The sequence below is a fragment of the Vitis riparia genome, chromosome 16 (assembly GCF_004353265.1).
Source record: "Vitis riparia cultivar Riparia Gloire de Montpellier isolate 1030 chromosome 16, EGFV_Vit.rip_1.0, whole genome shotgun sequence".
Lineage (NCBI taxonomy): Eukaryota > Viridiplantae > Streptophyta > Magnoliopsida > Vitales > Vitaceae > Vitis > Vitis riparia.
The window spans coordinates 9,905-29,618 of NC_048446.1; the positions used below are offsets into that span (position 1 = coordinate 9,905).

General features: G+C 35.7%; 1 protein-coding gene across 2 annotated transcripts in view; it reads left to right on the forward strand.

The window, feature by feature from the left end:
• Nucleotides 1-2,947: 2,947 nt before the first annotated feature.
• The window catches only part of LOC117933532 (testis-expressed protein 2-like), a 36,555-nt gene continuing 19,788 nt past the window's right edge, over nucleotides 2,948-19,714 (forward strand). For both annotated transcript variants that reach the window (XM_034854929.1, XM_034854930.1), the window contains exons 1-4: nucleotides 2,948-3,348; nucleotides 11,420-11,655; nucleotides 14,107-14,797; nucleotides 15,289-15,655. In XM_034854929.1, the coding sequence (XP_034710820.1) occupies nucleotides 3,166-3,348; nucleotides 11,420-11,655; nucleotides 14,107-14,797; nucleotides 15,289-15,655 (1,477 nt within the window). In that variant the 5' untranslated portion in view covers nucleotides 2,948-3,165. The remainder of the gene's footprint in view (nucleotides 3,349-11,419; nucleotides 11,656-14,106; nucleotides 14,798-15,288; nucleotides 15,656-19,714) is intronic.

The window sequence follows — 19,714 nt, forward strand, 5'->3', positions numbered from 1 at the left end:
CTGGAAAGCAACATATGAATGCAGTCATGCGTATTTTGAGGTATTTGAAGAATGCTCCTAGGAAGGGAATTTTGTTCGCTAAAAATGTTGATCATCAGAGTATAGAAGTATATATTGATGCTAATTGGGCCGGTGCAGTGGATGATAGGCGATCTACATCTGGTTACTTTACATTTGTAGGTGGTAATCTTGTGACATGGAAAAGTAAGAAACAGAATATCGTCGCTCGTTCAAGTGCAGAAGCGAAATTTAGAGGTATGACTCTAGGACTTTGTGAGGCATTATGGCTAAGACTCCTCTTACAAGATTTAGGTTACCTATCTAGGCAACCAATCCGATTGTTTTGTGACAATAAAGCCGCATGTGACATTGTTCATAATCCAGTACAACATGATTGTACAAAACATGTTGAGGTGGATAGATTCTTCATTAAGGAAAAGTTGGATGATAAGATTGTGAAATTGCCTAAGATTCGATCAGAAGATCAATTGGCCGATATCCTCACCAAAGCTGTCTCAAGTCAAGTGTTCTCAAAATTTTTAGACAAGTTGGGCATGTGTGACATCTATGCACCAACTTGAGGGGGAGTGTTAAGATATTAGGAATGCTTTCCTTATATCATTTAGTGTTGAGATATTAGGAATGTTTAGATATTAGGAAAGTTGAGATATTATGAATATTAAGATATTAAGAATATTGAGATATTAGGAAAGTTGAGATATTAGAATATTAGTTGTTATTTTCTTATATCATTCTTTCCTTGTATCATTCTTTCCCATTCTCAGAATGGTGATTACCCTCTATATATACTCTGTACATAAACGAATGAAAGAATGAATGAAAAAAACTACCATTTATCATTTTAAAGATTATGCTTATCACGACTCTATTTTCACCTACCTTCTTAATTTACTCACCTTTAATCTTCTCCATTTGAAATCCTAACTTCACTCATTACTTTTCTCATTACCCCAATCTATTTCATTACAGTACCTCTTCATTTCATTTCTTATCACCACCTAAAACATAACCATTCGAGTCTCTCACAACTTCTCTAAATCATTCTCAATTAAAAAAAAATCCAAAAACAATTAATGATATTTCAAAAATCATAAAATTCTTGAATCTTGGGCTTGTTGGATTCTTCTTGTTGCTTAGGAGGCTAAAAAATTTAAGTAAGGGAAGCTTGGAAGGGCTTAGTTCATGTTTTGGAAACTAAGTTCAAAACCTGGATATTGAGTTCAAAACTCAGATACTGAGTTCAAAATTTTAAAACTCTACTTCTACTCCTTAAAGTTTAGTTTGAAATTCTCTTGAATATCAAATTTAGCTTTTGTCAATTTTGTACAATTGTTTTCAAATAATTATATCTCACTCGTTTCAACTTCAATTTATACACCATTTGAAGCTTTGGACTCCTAACTTCGTAAACTTCAAAATAATATATATGCTTTCCTTAAAAACCTTCTAAAAATTGGCCCAAAATTTAGTGAAAAAACAGGTGTGCTGTAATTGATTTTGTTTGAGTTGAATCTTTAGTTGAACTTGGAAATGTGACCTTAAAACTTTTTCCTTCATGGTTGCTTGCTTTATAAGCCTCTCCATAACATTCATTATTAGTATTTCATATTTATGACTTATCTTTTTTTGTTTTTCTTAGGATTTAGATAAAACTCTTAAAAGTAAGACATAATGTAACAAAGTTGCATTTTAGTTTCCATTTTTCTATTCACTTTTGGATTGATTTTGATTTGAATATTAAGGTTCATATCACTTGTATTATACATGATTTATGTGCATTAGGAGTTGCACAAAAGATATAAGTCATAAATTCTTTACAAGATGATAAATAGTTCATAGTCAATTTATGGATTTAGGTAATCCAAGAGAGATTATAGTGTATTACTTCCTAATTATAATAATGATTTGTTATGACCGTTAAGATAAGGTTCGCATAGTGAATATACATTAGACATTAGACATGATCCAAGAGAGATTATATGGTTACACATTAGACAAAACTTATAATGAGTCATAACCTAAAATTATTAGGTTGCCATGACTTTAACAAACTGCTATATTACGTGGATTCTCAATCTTCAAAGGATATTGAACTTGTATTGAAATCATCAAAAGGTTTTAAGTTATGGATAAAACCCCAATGTGGTGATATATTCCTATATATGGATTATATCACTATTGATAGAGGTTGGTAGTAGTAGGATTTTAAGTTCATAAAAATATTATTATTAAAAATACTTTTTAGTAACTTTTAATTTTTAGCTTTAATTTTTTAATCCTTATTAATTATATTATTTAATTTTTAATTATAATATATTTTTAACGTAGAACACAAATTATACTAATTAACATAATTATGACAAGAACATAACTTATATTTGACTAAACCGTTAAAATTGGAATGGTTGTTTGTTGATATCGTTGGATCATGTCAAAATTGTCACCTAAATTGTAAAACTAAAAGAAAACAATATTATAAAATTTATTATTATTATTATTTTTATCACATATTGAGACTTGCGATGATAAGTTGACTAGTTGATTTTCCATATGATAGCGAAATGGAGATAAAAAGTTAAAAACTCTTACATATAAGTCAGTAAATTAGAATTTTAATTTTCTATCATTTCTATATTTTATAGTGAAGTAAATAGGAAAAACAATGGATTAGTATTAAATTTTCAATGTGATTATAAAATTAAAGGTTATTTAATTAAAATGATGAAATAATCCCAATTTTATAAATTCAATCCTTCATAATTTTTAACCTTAAAAAAATCATATTTTTAATAAAAATGAACTTATTATTATTACCCTTTAAAAAATATTTTTTTCTTTTAAAATTTATATGAAAATAATAAAAATATTACAAGAAATGGTTACTGATTTAAGACTTTCACTTTCACTCATTTCATCTCTTCTCTTCGGACCTCGGAAGGGAAATCCCGGCTTAGTTGTCAACTCATGCTTCTGTCTCTCTTTTTGTCTGGTGTCCACAGGCCACAGCTGAGCAGTTGAACGAAAATTCGAGGAAGAAGCATCTGATTCTAAAATTTTGTGCCATTCAATCCCAGAATATTTCGATAGATGGCTCTCAATTCACCGCTTTAATTCGTGAGGCCATTCTCTGGCCCATTTTGCCAAATGATGTTCACTCTCTTTGTTGGGTTTCTCCTGGGGGCATTCACCGTTCTCCTGGTTCAAGTTCTAGGCCTCCTCCTTCTCATAGGCCGATTGGGTCATGGCAGAAAGCAAGATTCAGAGTCTCCACTACTCACCCGTGATCTTGATCTCCATCAGTCTCTCGATTCGGCTTACAAGAAGCAGGTCACCCTTTCCTTCTTTTTCTTTATTTCTTGTTGAGAAATGCTGAAGAATCTTATCAAACTTTCAGTGAAGTTTTCAGCTATTATTAAAATTTGGTAATGTTTAGGTTCAATAGAACGTGGGATTGTTTATTGACTTATCTTTTGTTCCGAAAAAAGATTTATAATTGATTGGGTATACTTTCCCTTGCTTGAAGGGATATTTAGGAATAAAATTAGGGTTTGTGGTTTGTTCCACATAGTGTATCAAATTCTGCATGAAGAAGAAGATATTCTCCCACTTCAAACCTTAGATTTGGAGATTCTTGATTGAACATTCCTTAACGAGATGGTTATAAATCCTTTTGATCGATTTAAAGTTATTCACTTAAAGTGGTTATTGCAAACTCCTTGTATAGATTTAAAGGTATAGTAACCATCAATCTTTAATTCTTGGCCATGAAGATTGCATTCTAAGAAATTGGCAAAATTCGCAACATGGTTGAAACTTCTTCTCCACCCCGACCATATCTACAAGAAATAGCCTACCCCTTAAAAGAATTGCTTGCACCTCAAGTAGATGGATAAAACCAGCAGCCAAATCCAAGCGCCACTTCTCTAATTGTTCATGCCATTTGAGAAATTGAGGCTTGCCTTTCAGGAGAATGTCAACGCCTGCAATAGCCTTCTCTGCTGGGTACAGAAAGAAGAAAAGGGTTCCACACTTGGATACTCACCATGTTCTTTTTTGGTCTATCCATATATTACCACTCTCTTTACTAAACCTATCATAATTACTCATTTGAGTTGTTATGGTCAATTAATTGTTATATGTGTTGTGGTCAATTAATTCTTAGATTTCAGACTCACCAGCCTGATTACTAGCTTGTACAAGATCATAGTTAAGGTTTTATTAGAACAAATCCGAAGAATACTCCATGAAACCATCAACATTTCTTAGGGACCTTTTGTTAAGGGGTAAGCAAGTTTTGAATGTTGTTATGATTGTCAATGAAATGGTGGATGAGAAAAGGAGATCAGGAGAGGGAGCGACAATATTCAAAATTAATTTTGAAAAGGCCTATGACCATGTGGATAAGGGTTTTCTGGACCATGCACCAAAGAGAAAAGGATTTGGCACAAGATGGAGGTCTTGGATATAGGGTTGCTTGTCTTGGTAAGTTTTGTGATCTTGGTGAATGGAACTGCCAAAGGATGGGTTAAGGCAACCATAGGTTTAAGACAAGGAGATCTTCTTTCGCAATTCCTTTTCACCATTACAATTGATATTTTAAGTGGGATGACACTGAGAGCGAAAAAGAGCAAATTATCTGATGATTTCCTAATGGGTAGAAATAGGACTAGAGTGTCTTATTTACAATTTGCAAATGATGTGTTGACTCAATGACTTGCTTCAATTTGGGACCTGATTCTTGATAAGATTTCCAATAGATTGGATGGTTGGAAAAAGCCTTCTTGTCCCTAAGGAATAGCATAACCCTTCGCATAGTCTTACTTATCTCTCTTGCCCATTTATTTCCTATCAATTTTTAAGATGCCTTCTAAAGTAGCATTTAGGATTGAGAAATTACAAAGGAATTTTCTTTGGTTAGGGATTGGAGAAGGAAAAAAGATCCTAAGTTGGGACTAAGTGTGTGCGTCTAAAGGAGTAGGGACTTTGGGTTTAGGAAGGATATCTTTGAGGAAAAAGCCTTCTTAGGGAAGTGGTAACGGGGGTTCCTTATGTTGGAAAGTATCCCAAATTCCTAGTTGGTGTAGATTCCTTACACAAACATGGGCCACCGGTTTGTTGTGTTAGCGGAAGCTTTAATACAAACATGTTAGTTCAAGAACACAAAGATAAAATAATCAACACAAAGGTGCATAAGGTTTTAATGTGGTTCGGTTAACCATGCCTACGTCCATGGATGACAAATAATCATTCCACTATACAATATAGATGACAAAACCAGATACAACTATTGAGTTTCCAAAACATTTTATGTTTCCCTACTCTTCGTATCCACACCTTGAACCATGAACCCCCTTGCTCCATCGAGTATCTCCCGTTCTTCCTGACATCTCTATCCACCTCGTATAGTCTCTATAGGGCCATCTTCATCTCACAAACTTTTCCTCTCATGACCTAGAATATTCATAGAGATATTTCCAACAACCTTCCTTATTATATAAGGAAATCTAATATTACAAAATATATGAACTTAGGGAATATTTTATACAATATTCTTTACAAAAAGGAATCTACACTAATTAGGAAATTGAGACACTTTCCAACAATTTCCATCTTGGACCAAATTCCATTAAGTCAATCTTTTATCTTTCCATGACACAAACTTTTTGTATCATATCTCCATGAGAGAGTAATTGACTCTACCTTCAATTGAAATTCCTTTTGTCTTCATCTTGTGTATTTTGTGATTTTTTTCTCTTCTAGAAATCTTCAACCCGAGCCCTGATACCAGTTTGTCATGCTAGCGGAAACTTCAATACAAACATATTAATTTAAGAACACAAAGATAAAATAATCAACACAAAGGTGCACAAGGTTTTAACATGGTTTGACCAACCATGCCTGGACGCAAATGAGAGAGAATCATTTCACTATACAATAAAAAATATTATAAAGGATAGAACTAGATACAACTATTGGGTTCTTGAAACATCCCATATTTCCCCATTCCTTGTATTCACACCCTGAACCATGAGCCCCCTCGCTTCCTCGCTCCACTAGGCATCTCGTGTTCTTCCTCACATCTCTATCCCCCTCGTATAGTCTCTACAAGCCCATTTTCATCTCACAACCTTTTCCTTTCATGACCTAGAATATTTATAGAGATATTCCTAATAATAATTTTCCCTTTTCAACAAGGAAATATAATATTACAATGATAAATCAACTTAGAAAATACTCTATACAATATTCTTTACAAAAAGGAATTAATACTAATTAGGAATTTAGAACGCATTCCAACACCCTAGTGAGAGTTATGCTTTATTGCATAGGGTCATTTTGAGCATCTATGGGTTACAACACTTTAATGGTTTCAGTGGTCACATTGTTGGCCTTAGAAATCCATTTGTTTTTATTTTTCCAGTCATAACTGTTTTTCTATTGGTGATGACACAAAGGTTCTCTTTTGGGAAAGGAGGGGGTGTTTGATTATGAATAGATGCTATATGTGCAAAAAAGAAGAAATGGTGGATCATATCCTTCTCCATTGCTCGAAAGAGGTAATCTTGTACTGGTTGATTTTCGCTCTATTTGTAGTAGGGTGGGTATTAAACTCTTAGTAGAGAAGGTCCTTCTGGATTGGAATGGAATTTTTGTCAGGAGCAAGAGGAAGAAAGCTTGGAGAACTGCTCCCTTATGCCTTTTTTTGGACCATATGGAATGAGAGAAATAGGCGATTGTTTGAGAATTCTCAAAAACAGATCAAGCACTTAAATAATCCTTTTTGTATAATTTTATGTGCATCCCACCACTTAGTTATGTGGTGCCTTTGTATTACACTGTGTATACTTTAATGCGCTCTTTTGTTAGGCACTATTAATACAATGAATATTTACCTATAAAAAAAAAAATTCCATTTTTGATGGGAAAACCAACCACTTAGTACTTGGTTTCCTAACCCTTTTAGAATTGTGAGAGTGAAAAGTTCCTCTATTTCATCTATTATTGATTCTTCTTCTTCTTCTTTGAGTTGGAATTTTAGTTTTCATCGAAACCTTATTGATCCATCTTCTTCTAGTGGTGTAATTTGTAAAGTGGAAATTGAAAAGGCATACAACCATGTTAATTGGCTTTTTGTGATGACTCCCAAGATCAAATGGTTTACTTAAGTTGGTTGCTTATGCGTTTGAAGCAATCTTAGGATTGAAGATAAAGTTGAAGGAAAGTGAATTGATCCCAATTCGAGGAGTTGGCAATGGAGTTAGGTTCTGAGGCGGGGGAAATTCCATCTTCATACTTAGGTTTGTTGCTAGGCAAACCTATCAGATCAACAACAGTATGGGATGCTGTGGAAGAGAGGTTTCATAGAAGATAGCCAATGTGGAAGAGGCAATATATCTCTAAAAGGGGGAAAACTTACCTTGATTCAAAGTTCATTATCTAGCTTGCCAATCTATTGCATGTCCTTGTTTGTAATTCCTAGAAAGGTCAGGTTAAGGTTAGAGGAGATTCAAAGGGATTTTCTATGGGAAGGTGGAGCTTTGGAGAAAAAGCCTCATTTAGTAAGGTGGCCAGTTGTTTGCATGGGTAGGAGTCGGGGGGATTTGGCATTAGAGGTTTAGCTTCTTTTAATCAAGCTCTCCTTGGAAAAGTGGGGTCAGAGATTTGTTGTTGAAGGGAAAAATTTTTGGAAGCAAATCATAGTGAGGAAAGAAGGGGGGTGACGTTTTTATGAAGTGAGAGATGGTTACAAGGTTGGAGTTTGGAAGGCAATAATGAAGGAATGAGGTCTTTTTTTAGTTAAACATCTTTTGAAGTGGGTGATGGTAGGAGGGTTAAGTTTTGGAAGGATAAATGGCATGGGGAGGAGCTCTTGTGTAATTCTTTTCCCTTCTTTTGTGCTTTGACTTCATCTAAAGAGGCTTGGGTGGTGGATTTATGAGGAAGAGACAGGAGTTGGGGGTTATTTCTACGCTTCTCAAGGAACTTAAACAATTGGAAGTTGAGCATCGTTGAGACTTTTCTTACAAGATTGCTAAAAAAGTCGGTTATGAGGAAAGTTACAAAGTGATTTGGAAGGATTCAAAGAATCGTGTTTTTTCAATCAAATCTTTCCATTTGTTCTTGGAACCTAGGAGACCTTTCCCCTTTCTAATGGATATTATTTGGAATCCTTGGGTAATGTCCAAAGTGAGTTTTTTGTGTGGGAGGCTAGCTAAGGTAAAGTGTTGACATTAAATTAGCTTCTCAAAAGAAAGACTTGCTGTTGGTGAATTATTGTTTTCTTTCTAAACTTGAGGGGGAATCTATTGACCACATTCTCCTTCATTGTACAAAAGCAAAGGTTCTCTGACAATTGTTGTTCTCCTTATCTGGCCTAGTTTTGGGTGCTTCCACCCATGGTAAAACATGTTCTTTCAAGTTGGCATGACTCCTTTGTAGGAAGGAAAAGGATGAGGGTGTGGAGGGCTGCTCCTCTCTGCTTGTTTTGCTTTATTTGACAAGAACAAAGTCAAAGAGTGTTTGAAAATGAGGAATAAACTGATCAAAAGTTGAAACATTCGTTCCTTTGTGGCCTTTTAGCTTGGGTTAGCATGTACATAAAAGATGACTCAAATAATAGACTAACAATGTATAGTTCTTTGTAAGTGATGGCAAAGATTTGCATATTCTCTGAACATAAACTGAAGGTTTAGAAAGCAAAGATGATTTGAAATTAGTTGTTTGAAGTGGAGAGAAAGGCTTTCCAGGTAAAGTTTGAAGGCTTCAATGGGGGAACGTGGATTTCAATAACAGAGAGAAGTCGGGGTTTTGTGGTTTTGTTAGGTTTTGGAGAGGAGGAGTCGGGTTGGTTGGTGGAGCATTTGAAGAAAGCTGTGGATTTGGAGGCTTCCAGGGGTTTCATTCGAAAGATGAGGGGCAAGACTAGGACTCATCTAATGGAGATATGTTTTAATAGCAAAGGGAGATATATGAAAATCACAGAATTTGTTGCAAAGAGAAAACCTTTAGTTTTAGTTGTTCCTGAAGGTGTTAAAGGCTATGGGTGGGAAAATCTTAGGAAGGCGATTGTTTCAGTCCAAGACTTGTCTATTCAAGCTGAAAGAGCCTCGAAGGAGAAGCTAAAAAAGCCTCAAGTGAGCAAAGGAATGTACAAAGGTGAGTGGTCCTATGCTGATGTGGTTGCAGAGAAAGGACCTAGGAATGGTGCAGTGATGCCAGTTGGAAAATGGGCAAGAGTTGTAGTTTGTGAAAGCAAAGGAAAAATACAAGACTGGTGTGATGTTGGAAAAGCTATAGCGAGAAGGGTGGGTATGAAAGGAATGGTGTTTGTAACCCCCATTTCTGCTTACAAGGGGTGTTTTTTTTTGTGGATTCTGCAAGGAGAGCTTAGTGGATTCAAGAGCAAGGGAGCTTAACAGCGAGAGGAGAGGTTATTGCTCTGAGAAGATGGTCGCCAAAAGAAAACTCAGTAGTTAAAGGAAAATTTAGACGGGGGTGGATGGAACTAAGAGGCCTTCCCTTCCATCTGTGGGATGAGGTGCAGCTAAGACACATTTTGCAAAAGTGGGGGAAGGTAACGAAGGTGGCGAGGGAATCGTTGAAGCTTGTTGATTTGACAAAGGTAAAATTGTGGGTGGAGATGCTTGCAAATGTCGTGCTTCCAGCGCTACTAGAGGTAGAAGATGGAGATTGGACATACACGGTTGTAGTTACAGTCATCGGAGAAGATGATGGAGAAGACTCTCTCAACCCTGAGTCAAATCGCAGCAAGGACGAGCTGAGGTCAGCGGGGGGTTGCGTCTTTCAGAAGCCACAGATCGCTGAGGGGCTACGAGCTACTGCTAGGGACAATGAGTGCCATAGCTGGAGGCCTCGTCATCGCTCCCATTCTCATTCTCCAGATTCAAAATCGTCTAAGGGGGAGAAAGGAAAGGATAATTTAGAGGGAGAGGAATGTAATAATTTTTTTAGGATAAATGGGGGACCTTAGAATCTATTTGGGACCTAATACATTTCTATTCATCCCTCTAGGTTTCTTTCTGGTCAACTTTTGAAAGAACTCTATTGAATATTCTATAGCTTGATTGGAATATGGTTTGCAAGTCAAAGAGGGTAGGTTGTAAGATGCTCTTAGTATGGACTATACCTCCATTGTGTTTGATTAAGTTAAACTTTGATGGTTGTGCTCTAGGTAATGCAAGTGAGTTGGGAATTGGAGGTGTGATTAGAGATCGCCATGGTACAGTGTTGAGAGCTTTTTCTAAATTGATAGGAGTAGGTTTGGCTATTGCGGCAGATATCTTAGCTCTTTTGGACGGGTTTATTGCAAGCCAAGGCTTTGGATCTTTCTAGTTTCTCTCTCTCTCTCTCTCTCTCTCTCTCTCTCTTTTTAGGTGGAGGGAGATTTTGCTATAGTGATTTCGTGGGTGTCTAAGTTAGAGAGAGGTCTTTGGAAATACAATACATGGTTTCATCAGATCCTAGATTTTGCCAACAGCTTGGACTGGTCTATCTCTTGGTCCCCTTTAGCTAATCAGATTGCTGATCTTTTAGCTGAATGTGGAGCCGAGCGAATGGTTTCTTTTATAGGGGATTTTTTACTCCCTTGAATTGTACGTAGTTGCATGTTTTGTATATGTTCTTGTCTCATACTTGTTCAGTGTAGTTATTTTGCCTCTGTTGTTAGGTTCTCTTTTGATCATTCTTTGTATTTTGGAAGGATTTCTCATCCTTTGCTTGTATTTAACATTGATATCAATGATGAGTTAATTTCTCATAAAAAAAGGGCTGCAAAGACCATTGGTACCATCTACTACTACTTATTATTATTATTTTTCTGATAGGAAACGACAAAGGGATATATTGATAAAAAAAGAAGTACAAGAGAAGGATGAAGAATCCTCCCACCAAAAAAAAACTAAACTACAAGGAAACAAATACAAGAAAATACAAAGTAAAAACAAGCAAACTCTCTAGGTTATTGTGCTTATTAAGTTCAATACAATGAATTATCTTGTTTCTGATAAAACAAAACTAATTATGATGGGCAAAGGAATCCATTACAAGTTGTGAAAATTTGTAAATAGTTGAAAATCCATATTGAGACATTAATGAATGAATAAATTGTTCACTACATATAACATCATTCAAAAGTTAACCGTGTGCTATGGTACTGCATGATATTTGGCTAATATGATCAAATGCATGATTGTCTGCTTTTTCTTTATGATGATTGAAATTTTAAAATCTGAAGATCATCAGCATTTAACAAAATCATCACACGCCAGCATAAAAAAATTTGTGATGTGGCAGCTGTTCTATTTGTGGATAAATGTTCATGCTATTCTTCTCATTTAATGTCTATTTTTATTTATTAGTTTGTCTGTCTGTCTCTCAGGGGGTAATTTGGATTTTAGAACCTGAAAAGGTTCCAACATTTCCCCAAATTGGAAAAATACAAAGAGATGCAAAGAAAAAGAAAGAGATCTTGGAAGTTTTCCCCATGCGAAAATATGCAAGAATCAAGGACAGGTCACTTATTCTAACAGAATCAGATGGTTCCTACACAGCAATTCCACTAAAGGGTTGTACAATAGTAGCTGTTTCAGCTACAGACTTACCCTCAAAAAAATGGTAATGTGGCCTTCTCGATAGATTCTTAATTTGGTTTTATTGCCTTCAGAATTATTGTTTGATGATAAATGATCCTAGGTTATTCTGGTAGGGTTGGGAATGATTACTTACCTGGACTGAAAAAAAATAAAATAATAAGTACAAGGTGAGAGTTGGTTGTCTTATCCTATGATATGGCTAAAGGTGAGGGTTGCCTCTAGCACTATCGATGAGTATACGAAACCAAATTTATTATTATTAATCAATTCCCTAATTTGAAGATGATGGTCCATGCCCAGTTTATAGAGGATCCTTAATTTCCATTGCAACCATGACACACAAGACAATCAATGGAAATGAGATATATTTCTCCAAAAATTGACTGAGAAGAAAACCCTGAAACCTTTATTGAATACAACAGAGTTGAACCTCAAATTATATATGGACTTTCTTTTTGAAGATATCAACCTACCCTGTTGAATGGATTTGGCTAAATTACCCTTTAAATTTCTGTTTTTATATAATTTCATTCCTTTAAAAATGATCCTTGCTCTTCCATCTTCTTAGAGCAATATTAAAGTAGGCAGAGTCAAAATTCATGTTACCTTTGAAATGACACAGCATTACTATGGCTTAATCCCAGATATTGTCTATTTCTCTTTTCTGTTTTAACTTCTAATACCCCGAGATTGTTTCACTGGACAAAGCAATAACATTTTTTAAATCTTGCATATAGTTTTTGAGTGCTTAAGAATTTTGAACTTTCAATGGTTAGATTATGCATAGCAGACTTTGTTTTTTCAGATTTAGAAAATGAGCTGTTTCCCTCAACTGCCATCTAACTTGCTTAATAATATAACCTATCAACTCGAGTTTGTTATCAAAATGTTATCTACTTATATTGAACTACACCACTTGAAAAATAAAAGAGATTCTAACTAGTCTATGTACCCAAAACCAATATTCCTCTTAGCTCATTAACTAATTACTCAAGTCTTTGTGTTTAGCTTCTACCATCCTGTAGTCACTCTCCTTGTGATTCCGGTTTGTATTTCTTAGACTGGATCCAAATACGAGTATCATTAACTGAATGAATAATGTAAGGAAAAGGAGACCAGGGCAGGATCAAAGAAGAAGCAACTTGCTAAGACATCCAACATTCTGTGGCAAGTTTGTTGTACAAGGAGCAAAACCTAATTTCCAATGGATCCTTGAATCAGTATAATGTTGTCAAAAAGTCAGATGAGAATGTGCAAAGATTGTGATCAAGTTATTTTAATATGAAAAATCAAGCTTCAGTCCTACCAATAAAAAATATGCAGATCATATTTAATGTTCTGCTCATGTTTGCTTTAAATAGAGTTAACTTTGACAGCTCAAAGAGTGATTTAAGTTATAGAGGTATGATAGCTATTACTAGGATGAAAATGGTAAACCAACAACTACTATTTTAGCTTGGTGTCAGAAGGATTACCACATTCCTATTTGGAAACTGTAGCATTCGAGAATGGTCTTGTTCTAGTTGCTCAACAAGGAACTAATACACTTTAAATAAGAGATGCAGGAGGATACTTCAGAGTCTGAGGGTATTGCAAAATGACTTTTGACAATAATTAGTTTATTAGTGGATTTTAAGAATATTGAAATTAGTCAGCTTAGATATTGAGATGTCAAATGTGATTGCAAAACTTTGTTTGAAACACATTGAACAGTTGCTCCATGAAAATATTCCCCTCTGGAGGCTTTTGTAGGGACATGCTCCACGGATTGTACCTTTTTAGGTTCCTTTGTTGAGCCTTTTTGGCTTGTTGCATTATGGTCTTCTTTCCATATATTACACTGGTTCTGTACACTTTACTAGAAGGATAGCACATTCTTATTATGCCTTTGATTCATTTTTATTTAACTGTTTGTTTCGATGTATGTCTCTGTGTGTGATACAACAAGGAAATCCATTTATTCACTCTGCCAACAAGGGAAAAAGGTAAATTTAGTTGACATACCAATAAAGTCTTGCCTTCTGAGGTGTTGATCCTTCTTAGAAAAGTTCAATGCCAGGGCATGAAGTAGACAAATGCATTGGGTTGATTAAGCACTGGTTAGAGGATCTTCTTGGTGAGATTCAACATTTCACATGGAGGCCTGTCATGTGTGTAAGAGACATGTCATGGAAGACAGCTCTTTCTCTTTCTCTCTCTCTCTCTCTCTCTCTCTCTCTCTCTCACACACACACACACACACACACACACACACACACTGTTGCATCATTAATAGTTTCCTTACTGTGTCAAATTATCCTTTTTCAGTGTGTGGTGCCATTATGGGTTTCACAGAATAATGACATTGGACACTTATGTCTTTTGCCCTTATCCAAACTATTTGTACAGCTGTTTAAATAAAGACATGAATTCTTTTAGAGAAAATCATGAAATCTTGGAGTCATTATTATTCATTTTCTGATGGTAACTACAGGGCAAAAAAATATCCCATTAAAGTGGAAAGCAAGACCTTGGAGATATACAATGGAAGTAAAACCTTTTATCTTTATCTTGAGACCTCTTGGGAGAAGGAATCATGGTGTAAGGCTCTCCGTCTTGCTTCCAGTAATGACAAGGACAGGCTTAGCTGGCATTTCAAGTTGAGTGAAGATTTCAGCGGTTATCTGACATCCTTAAATGGCGGATATGCTTCATTTATGAAAACCTCTATCGGATTTTGTGCTGAGCCAATAGATAGGGAGAGCAGGCAAGATGGTTCTTCATCAAAGGTTCGCCACTTTTTGAAAAAGCTTACAAAGAAGGCTTCTCGGACTAATGTAGAAAATAAGGCAAGTTGGGCTTCATTATCAGCCCGTGAAGATAGAAAGATTAGTGAGAGATCTCGCTCACTCCAACATTCAGTTTCAGCCTCTAGCTCTTCACAGGGAGCTATAACAGGGAAAACACTTAACAGTTCCTCAGAAGAAAATATGGTTCCACCATCATCATCAACTGTTACACACTCAGGAAGCCAAAATCATATGTCTATTAACTCTGACACAGATCCTGAAGACAAGTTTAGTGTTGATGAAGGAATGCTATGTTGGAACTTGTTGATTTCTCGGCTATTTTTTGATGCTAAAAGAAGTGAGGAGATAAAAAGTTTCTTGCAAGCTCGAATTCAGGTTTTAAATGTCATTTATTTTCATTATGATATTTGCTTTTAGTGCTTGTGGGCATTGGTGGTGGTGTGTGTCAACACAGTTTGGAGATGGTCCAATTCTACCATTCTTATTGCTGCTATTTGGTACTGTTGTTTATCAATATAGACCACTTAAATAGTTGCTCTTACTAATGAGATAAACTTATTCAGAAGTTCATCACTAGATATGGGTTCCAGGAGTATATATACATATATTTGTTTCCTTTACTAGAAAAAGTACCTTTGGATATTCAGGTTGTTTTTAGTTAACCAGCCTTTCATCACGAATTCAACTGAACTTACCGGATTACATCACATCTGATGAATGGGAAGTAAAAACTCGTAGGGTTTCAAGAATTAGCGGGATGGTGAAATTATTTGCATGTGAAGTATATTTTATGTTAATCTACTTATGTAGGTATGTTTTCTGAGTATGCACATATAATTCTGATACTTCTATATTTGGTGTGGCAGAGTACGCTGTCAAATATGAGGACCCCCAGTTACATAGGTGAAATAACCTGTACTAACATAAGGCCTGGGAATCTCCCACCTTATATTCATGGTATAAGGGTTCTTCCCATGGACATGACTGAGGCATGGGCTTTTGAAATTGACATTGAGTACTCTGGTGGTCTGGTATTGGATATTGAAACGAAACTTGAAGTTCATGAACTAGATTTACAGAAAGGCCTAGTGGATTCAAATTTAGAATCAAGCTCTGTTGAGGAGGTTACATCAGATCTTCTTGAAGGTTTTGAGCACTATGGAAAGCAGTTAAACCTTTCTGAAGGAACAGTCAATGTGACAGAACATAAGGATGAAGGGGATCCTAAACTAGGTACGAATACCCTTTTGTCTGGATTTTTATTATTTTCTCTCATGTTATTCGACAGCCTTGAATGGAATGTGCAGAATGCAGCTTTAATACTTGGCATTTATTGACATTGTAGCTCTAGTTGATGAATTTATTTGTCCACTTTCTTCTTCATGCAAACATTCAAAGGATGAGAACATGATATATTTTGGCATAAAAATCAAACTAACCTATGAATTTTGTGTCCCCTAGAGTGATCCAACAATGAACATTTAAGGAACTCCTTCCTCATTTGACGTCTTAAAGCATGAATCTATCTTGGCTCCAAACCCTCCCTTTTTTTCTTCTTTTTTTTTGTGGGTGATAAAAAACGAAAGATGTATTAATTATAGTTAAAAAAACATGAGAAGGATGAAGAGTTCTCCCCGCAATAAAAAAAAAAGATTGAACACCTCCACTATAAAAGGAGATCTATACCAAAAGGTTAAATCCATTTAAGAATATACATGGATGTCATTTCCTTAAACCTTGACTAAGCTCCCCTCAATGTTACCTTATACCTTTTTATCTACACGTCGGATGCCAATTAAGTTGGATTCAAAGTTTTTTCATAAGATGGCTAATACTAACAGAAGAAGAAACTTCCTAGCTAAAATTAAAGTAAATGGGGAGTGGCTTACAAGAGATAGGGAGCTGAGGGGATTGAGACAAGGGAACCTTATCTCCTCCTCCCCGTTTGTGATTGCTGTGGAAGCCCTTAGTAGGTTGCTCTTGAAAGCTTAGGATAGTGGTTTTATTTCAAGGTTCAAGGTTGGGGGAAGAGCGTGTGGGGGTGAGGAGATCTCTCATCTCCTTTTTGCTGATGGCACCATTGTTTTTTGTGAGGCCTCTTAAGAGCAAGTCATTTTCTTGTGTTGCTTGGTCCTATGGTTCGAAACCATATCAGGGTTGAAGATTAACTTAGAGAAAAGCGAGATGATTCCAATAGGGGAGGTGGATAATTTGGAAGATTTGGCTTGTGAAATTGGGTGCAAGGTGGGAAAGTTGCCTTCTTCTTACCTAGGGCTTCCCTTGGAGGCCTTATACAAGTCTATGGCGGTTTGGGATGGGATAGAAGAATGGTTTCATAAGAGGCTTTCATTATGGAAGACATAACGACTCTCAAAAGGGGGAAGACTCACTTTACTTTGCAATACCCTAGCTAGTTTACCAATTTATTTTATGTCTTTATTCACTATCCTAAGAATTGTAAGGTTGAGATTTGAGAAGATTCAAAGGGATTTTTTTGTGGGGAGGAGGGGTCTTAAAGAACAAAATACACTTAGTCAAGCGGTTGTGGAAGAGATTTGTTGTGGAAGAAAATCATAAAGGGAAAGTTTGGGAGGAAGAAGGGAGTTGGAGGTTAGGAGTGGTGAGAGATTCCTATAGGGTTGGGGTTTGGAAAGATATTGGGAAGGTATGAGATTTTTTTAATATGAAGATTTCCTTTGCAGTGGGTAATAGGAGTAGGATGAAGTTTTGGAAAGATAGATGGTGCAGTGATGAGCCCCTTATGTGGGACTTTCTTGTCCTTGTTTGCCCTTTCTAATTTGAAAGAGGCATGGGTAGCTGATTTTTTGGAGCAACTTGGAGAAGGAGGTAATTGGAACTGTTATTTTGTTAGGAACTTGAATGATTGGGAGTTGGGTGTCATGGAGTAGTTCCTTTCTAAGATCCAAGGTCAAACAATGAAGAAGGAGGAGGATAGAGTAGTGTGGAAGGAAGATAGCATAGGGGTCTTCTTTATAAGAGGGCTTTACTCTTTGTTGGAGACAAATTATACCAGCCCTTTCCCTTTAAAGATAATTTGGAACTCATGGATTCTTTCGAAGGTGGGTTTCTTTACTTAGGAGGCTTGCTGGGAAAAGGTACTAACTTCGGATCAACTTTAAATAAGAAGGTGGATGTTGACTAATAGGTGTGCATTGTGTAAAGAGGAGTTGAAATCCATTGATCATATTATTCTTCATTGTGACAAGACGAAAATTTTATGATAGTTGGTGTTCTCTATTTTTGGTATTCAGTGGGTTTTATCTTAGTCGATTAGGGAGACTCTCTTAGGGTGGCATGACTCTTGTGTAGATAGAAGATAGATTAAGGCTTGGAGAGCCACTCCTCCTTGTATTTTCTAGATGATCTGGAAGGAAAGAAATATGAGATTTTTTTATTATGAGGAAGTGTCAGATCAAAGGGTAAAAAACATTTTCCTTAACAATCTTTCTATGTGGGTTATGGTGTATATAAGCAGTGGGTATACACATATGGTTAATTTCTTAGATTGATTCGGGCTTGAATGAGGGAGGGAGTATTTTTTTTGTGTTCCCTCTTTTCTGTTTTTTGTGTAGTGCTCTTTGTATACGTCCTATATAATCTTGTGTGCTTTAAGCACCTTTTAATGCATTCTCTTATCAAAATACATTGAGAGGTACAAGAGGCTTAAAAAAAGGAATTAAAGTGACATATATCCCATGTCTCTAATGACCTTTACTTATCCTCAAAGATTCTAGCATTTCTCTCTCCACATAATTCAAAGCAAAGTTAGAAAAACAATTTGCCATAGGGTCTTGCCTTTAGTGGATCTTCCCAAACCCTTATATGAAGTAATCGTCATGTTGCATATAGGGGGTGTAAATAAGGTCGGTTTGGTAGGTTTTTTGATAAAAAAATGAAATGAATCGATAGAGTCAGTTTTATATGTGATAAAAACCGAATTGACCAGATTTGGAGTGAAAAAACTAAACCAAACCAAGCTTTTTGAGGTTGGTTTGGTTCAGTTCGGTTTTTGTGGATTGGTTTTGACTCAACTTAATCACCTTTCTTAGTCCTAAACCTAGTTGGGGATTTGTGTTTGTTTTGAGCCCAAATCCCATTAATTTGAATTTATTATATGCCTCAAGTCTAATTTGTTTTTAAAATTAATTGAAACCAACTTGGATTTGATGTTAAAAATATATTAAATGCATTTAGAATTATTTTGACCATAATATAAAAACAAGGAATTACTTTAAATAGAATCTAATATAAAAAAATTTATCAAATATCAAACAATTATATATATGTATTAGAATATCAGTTTGGTTCGGTTTTTATTGGTTAGGAGACAAGAAAATCGAAAATTGAAAACCGAATTGACTAGATCGGTTTTCAAAATTCTCAAGCTGAATCGACCTTTTTTAGTTTGGAAAACCGAACCAATATGATTGGTTTTGGTTAGTTTATCAGTTTTTTCGGTTTTGCTTACACCCCTGGTTGCATATACTCCTTGGTGGAACCCAATCCAACCCAATTTGTCTAAATAGCCTTTGCTAAAGCTCCAAAGTAAGTAGACAATGTTAAGAGATCGTAAATTGTTTCTCCACTCATGCATAAAACACACTAATAAGGATTAAGGGATTTCTAAGGTCATCTCAACTGTAGCATATTGTTAGTATTTACCTTCTTATGTGCCACTAGGCAAATAAAGGCCTTGACCTTAGGTGGAGTTTTAAATTTCCAAATGAAATTAGCTAGAGAGAAAAGGATTGGATGTACTGGACAAAGCCATTAAGCATGATTTGATTGTGAATGAACTTGAATAGGTCAATGACCAGGCTCTAGTACCTAGATGGATGATGACAAGTTAACACCATTAAGAGATGGTATGAGTCTTTTTAGGTCCCTAGTCTCCATGTAAATGAAGTTGCGATTTTTCAATCTTTGATGCTATTGATGTTGGGATCTTGAAAAGAGACAAGACATGGCTAGGGATGTGGGACAAGCATGACTGAATAAGAGTTGTTCTCCCCTTGGCGACAAAATTTTTTGTTCCATCCATCAAATCTCCTTGAAATTCTTTCAATCATTGGGTCCCAAAATGTGCTTGCCTTCAAGTTAACCCCTAAAGGAAGACCTAGGAAAGTTAAAGACTGATTTGACACTTTACATCCAAGCAATGAAGACAACTTGGTGATCAAATCCTGAATTGTGCTGATACCAACAATAGTACTTTTGTTTATATTGATCTTAAGCTCTAATATGCACTTGAACACTAAAAGGATGAGTTTG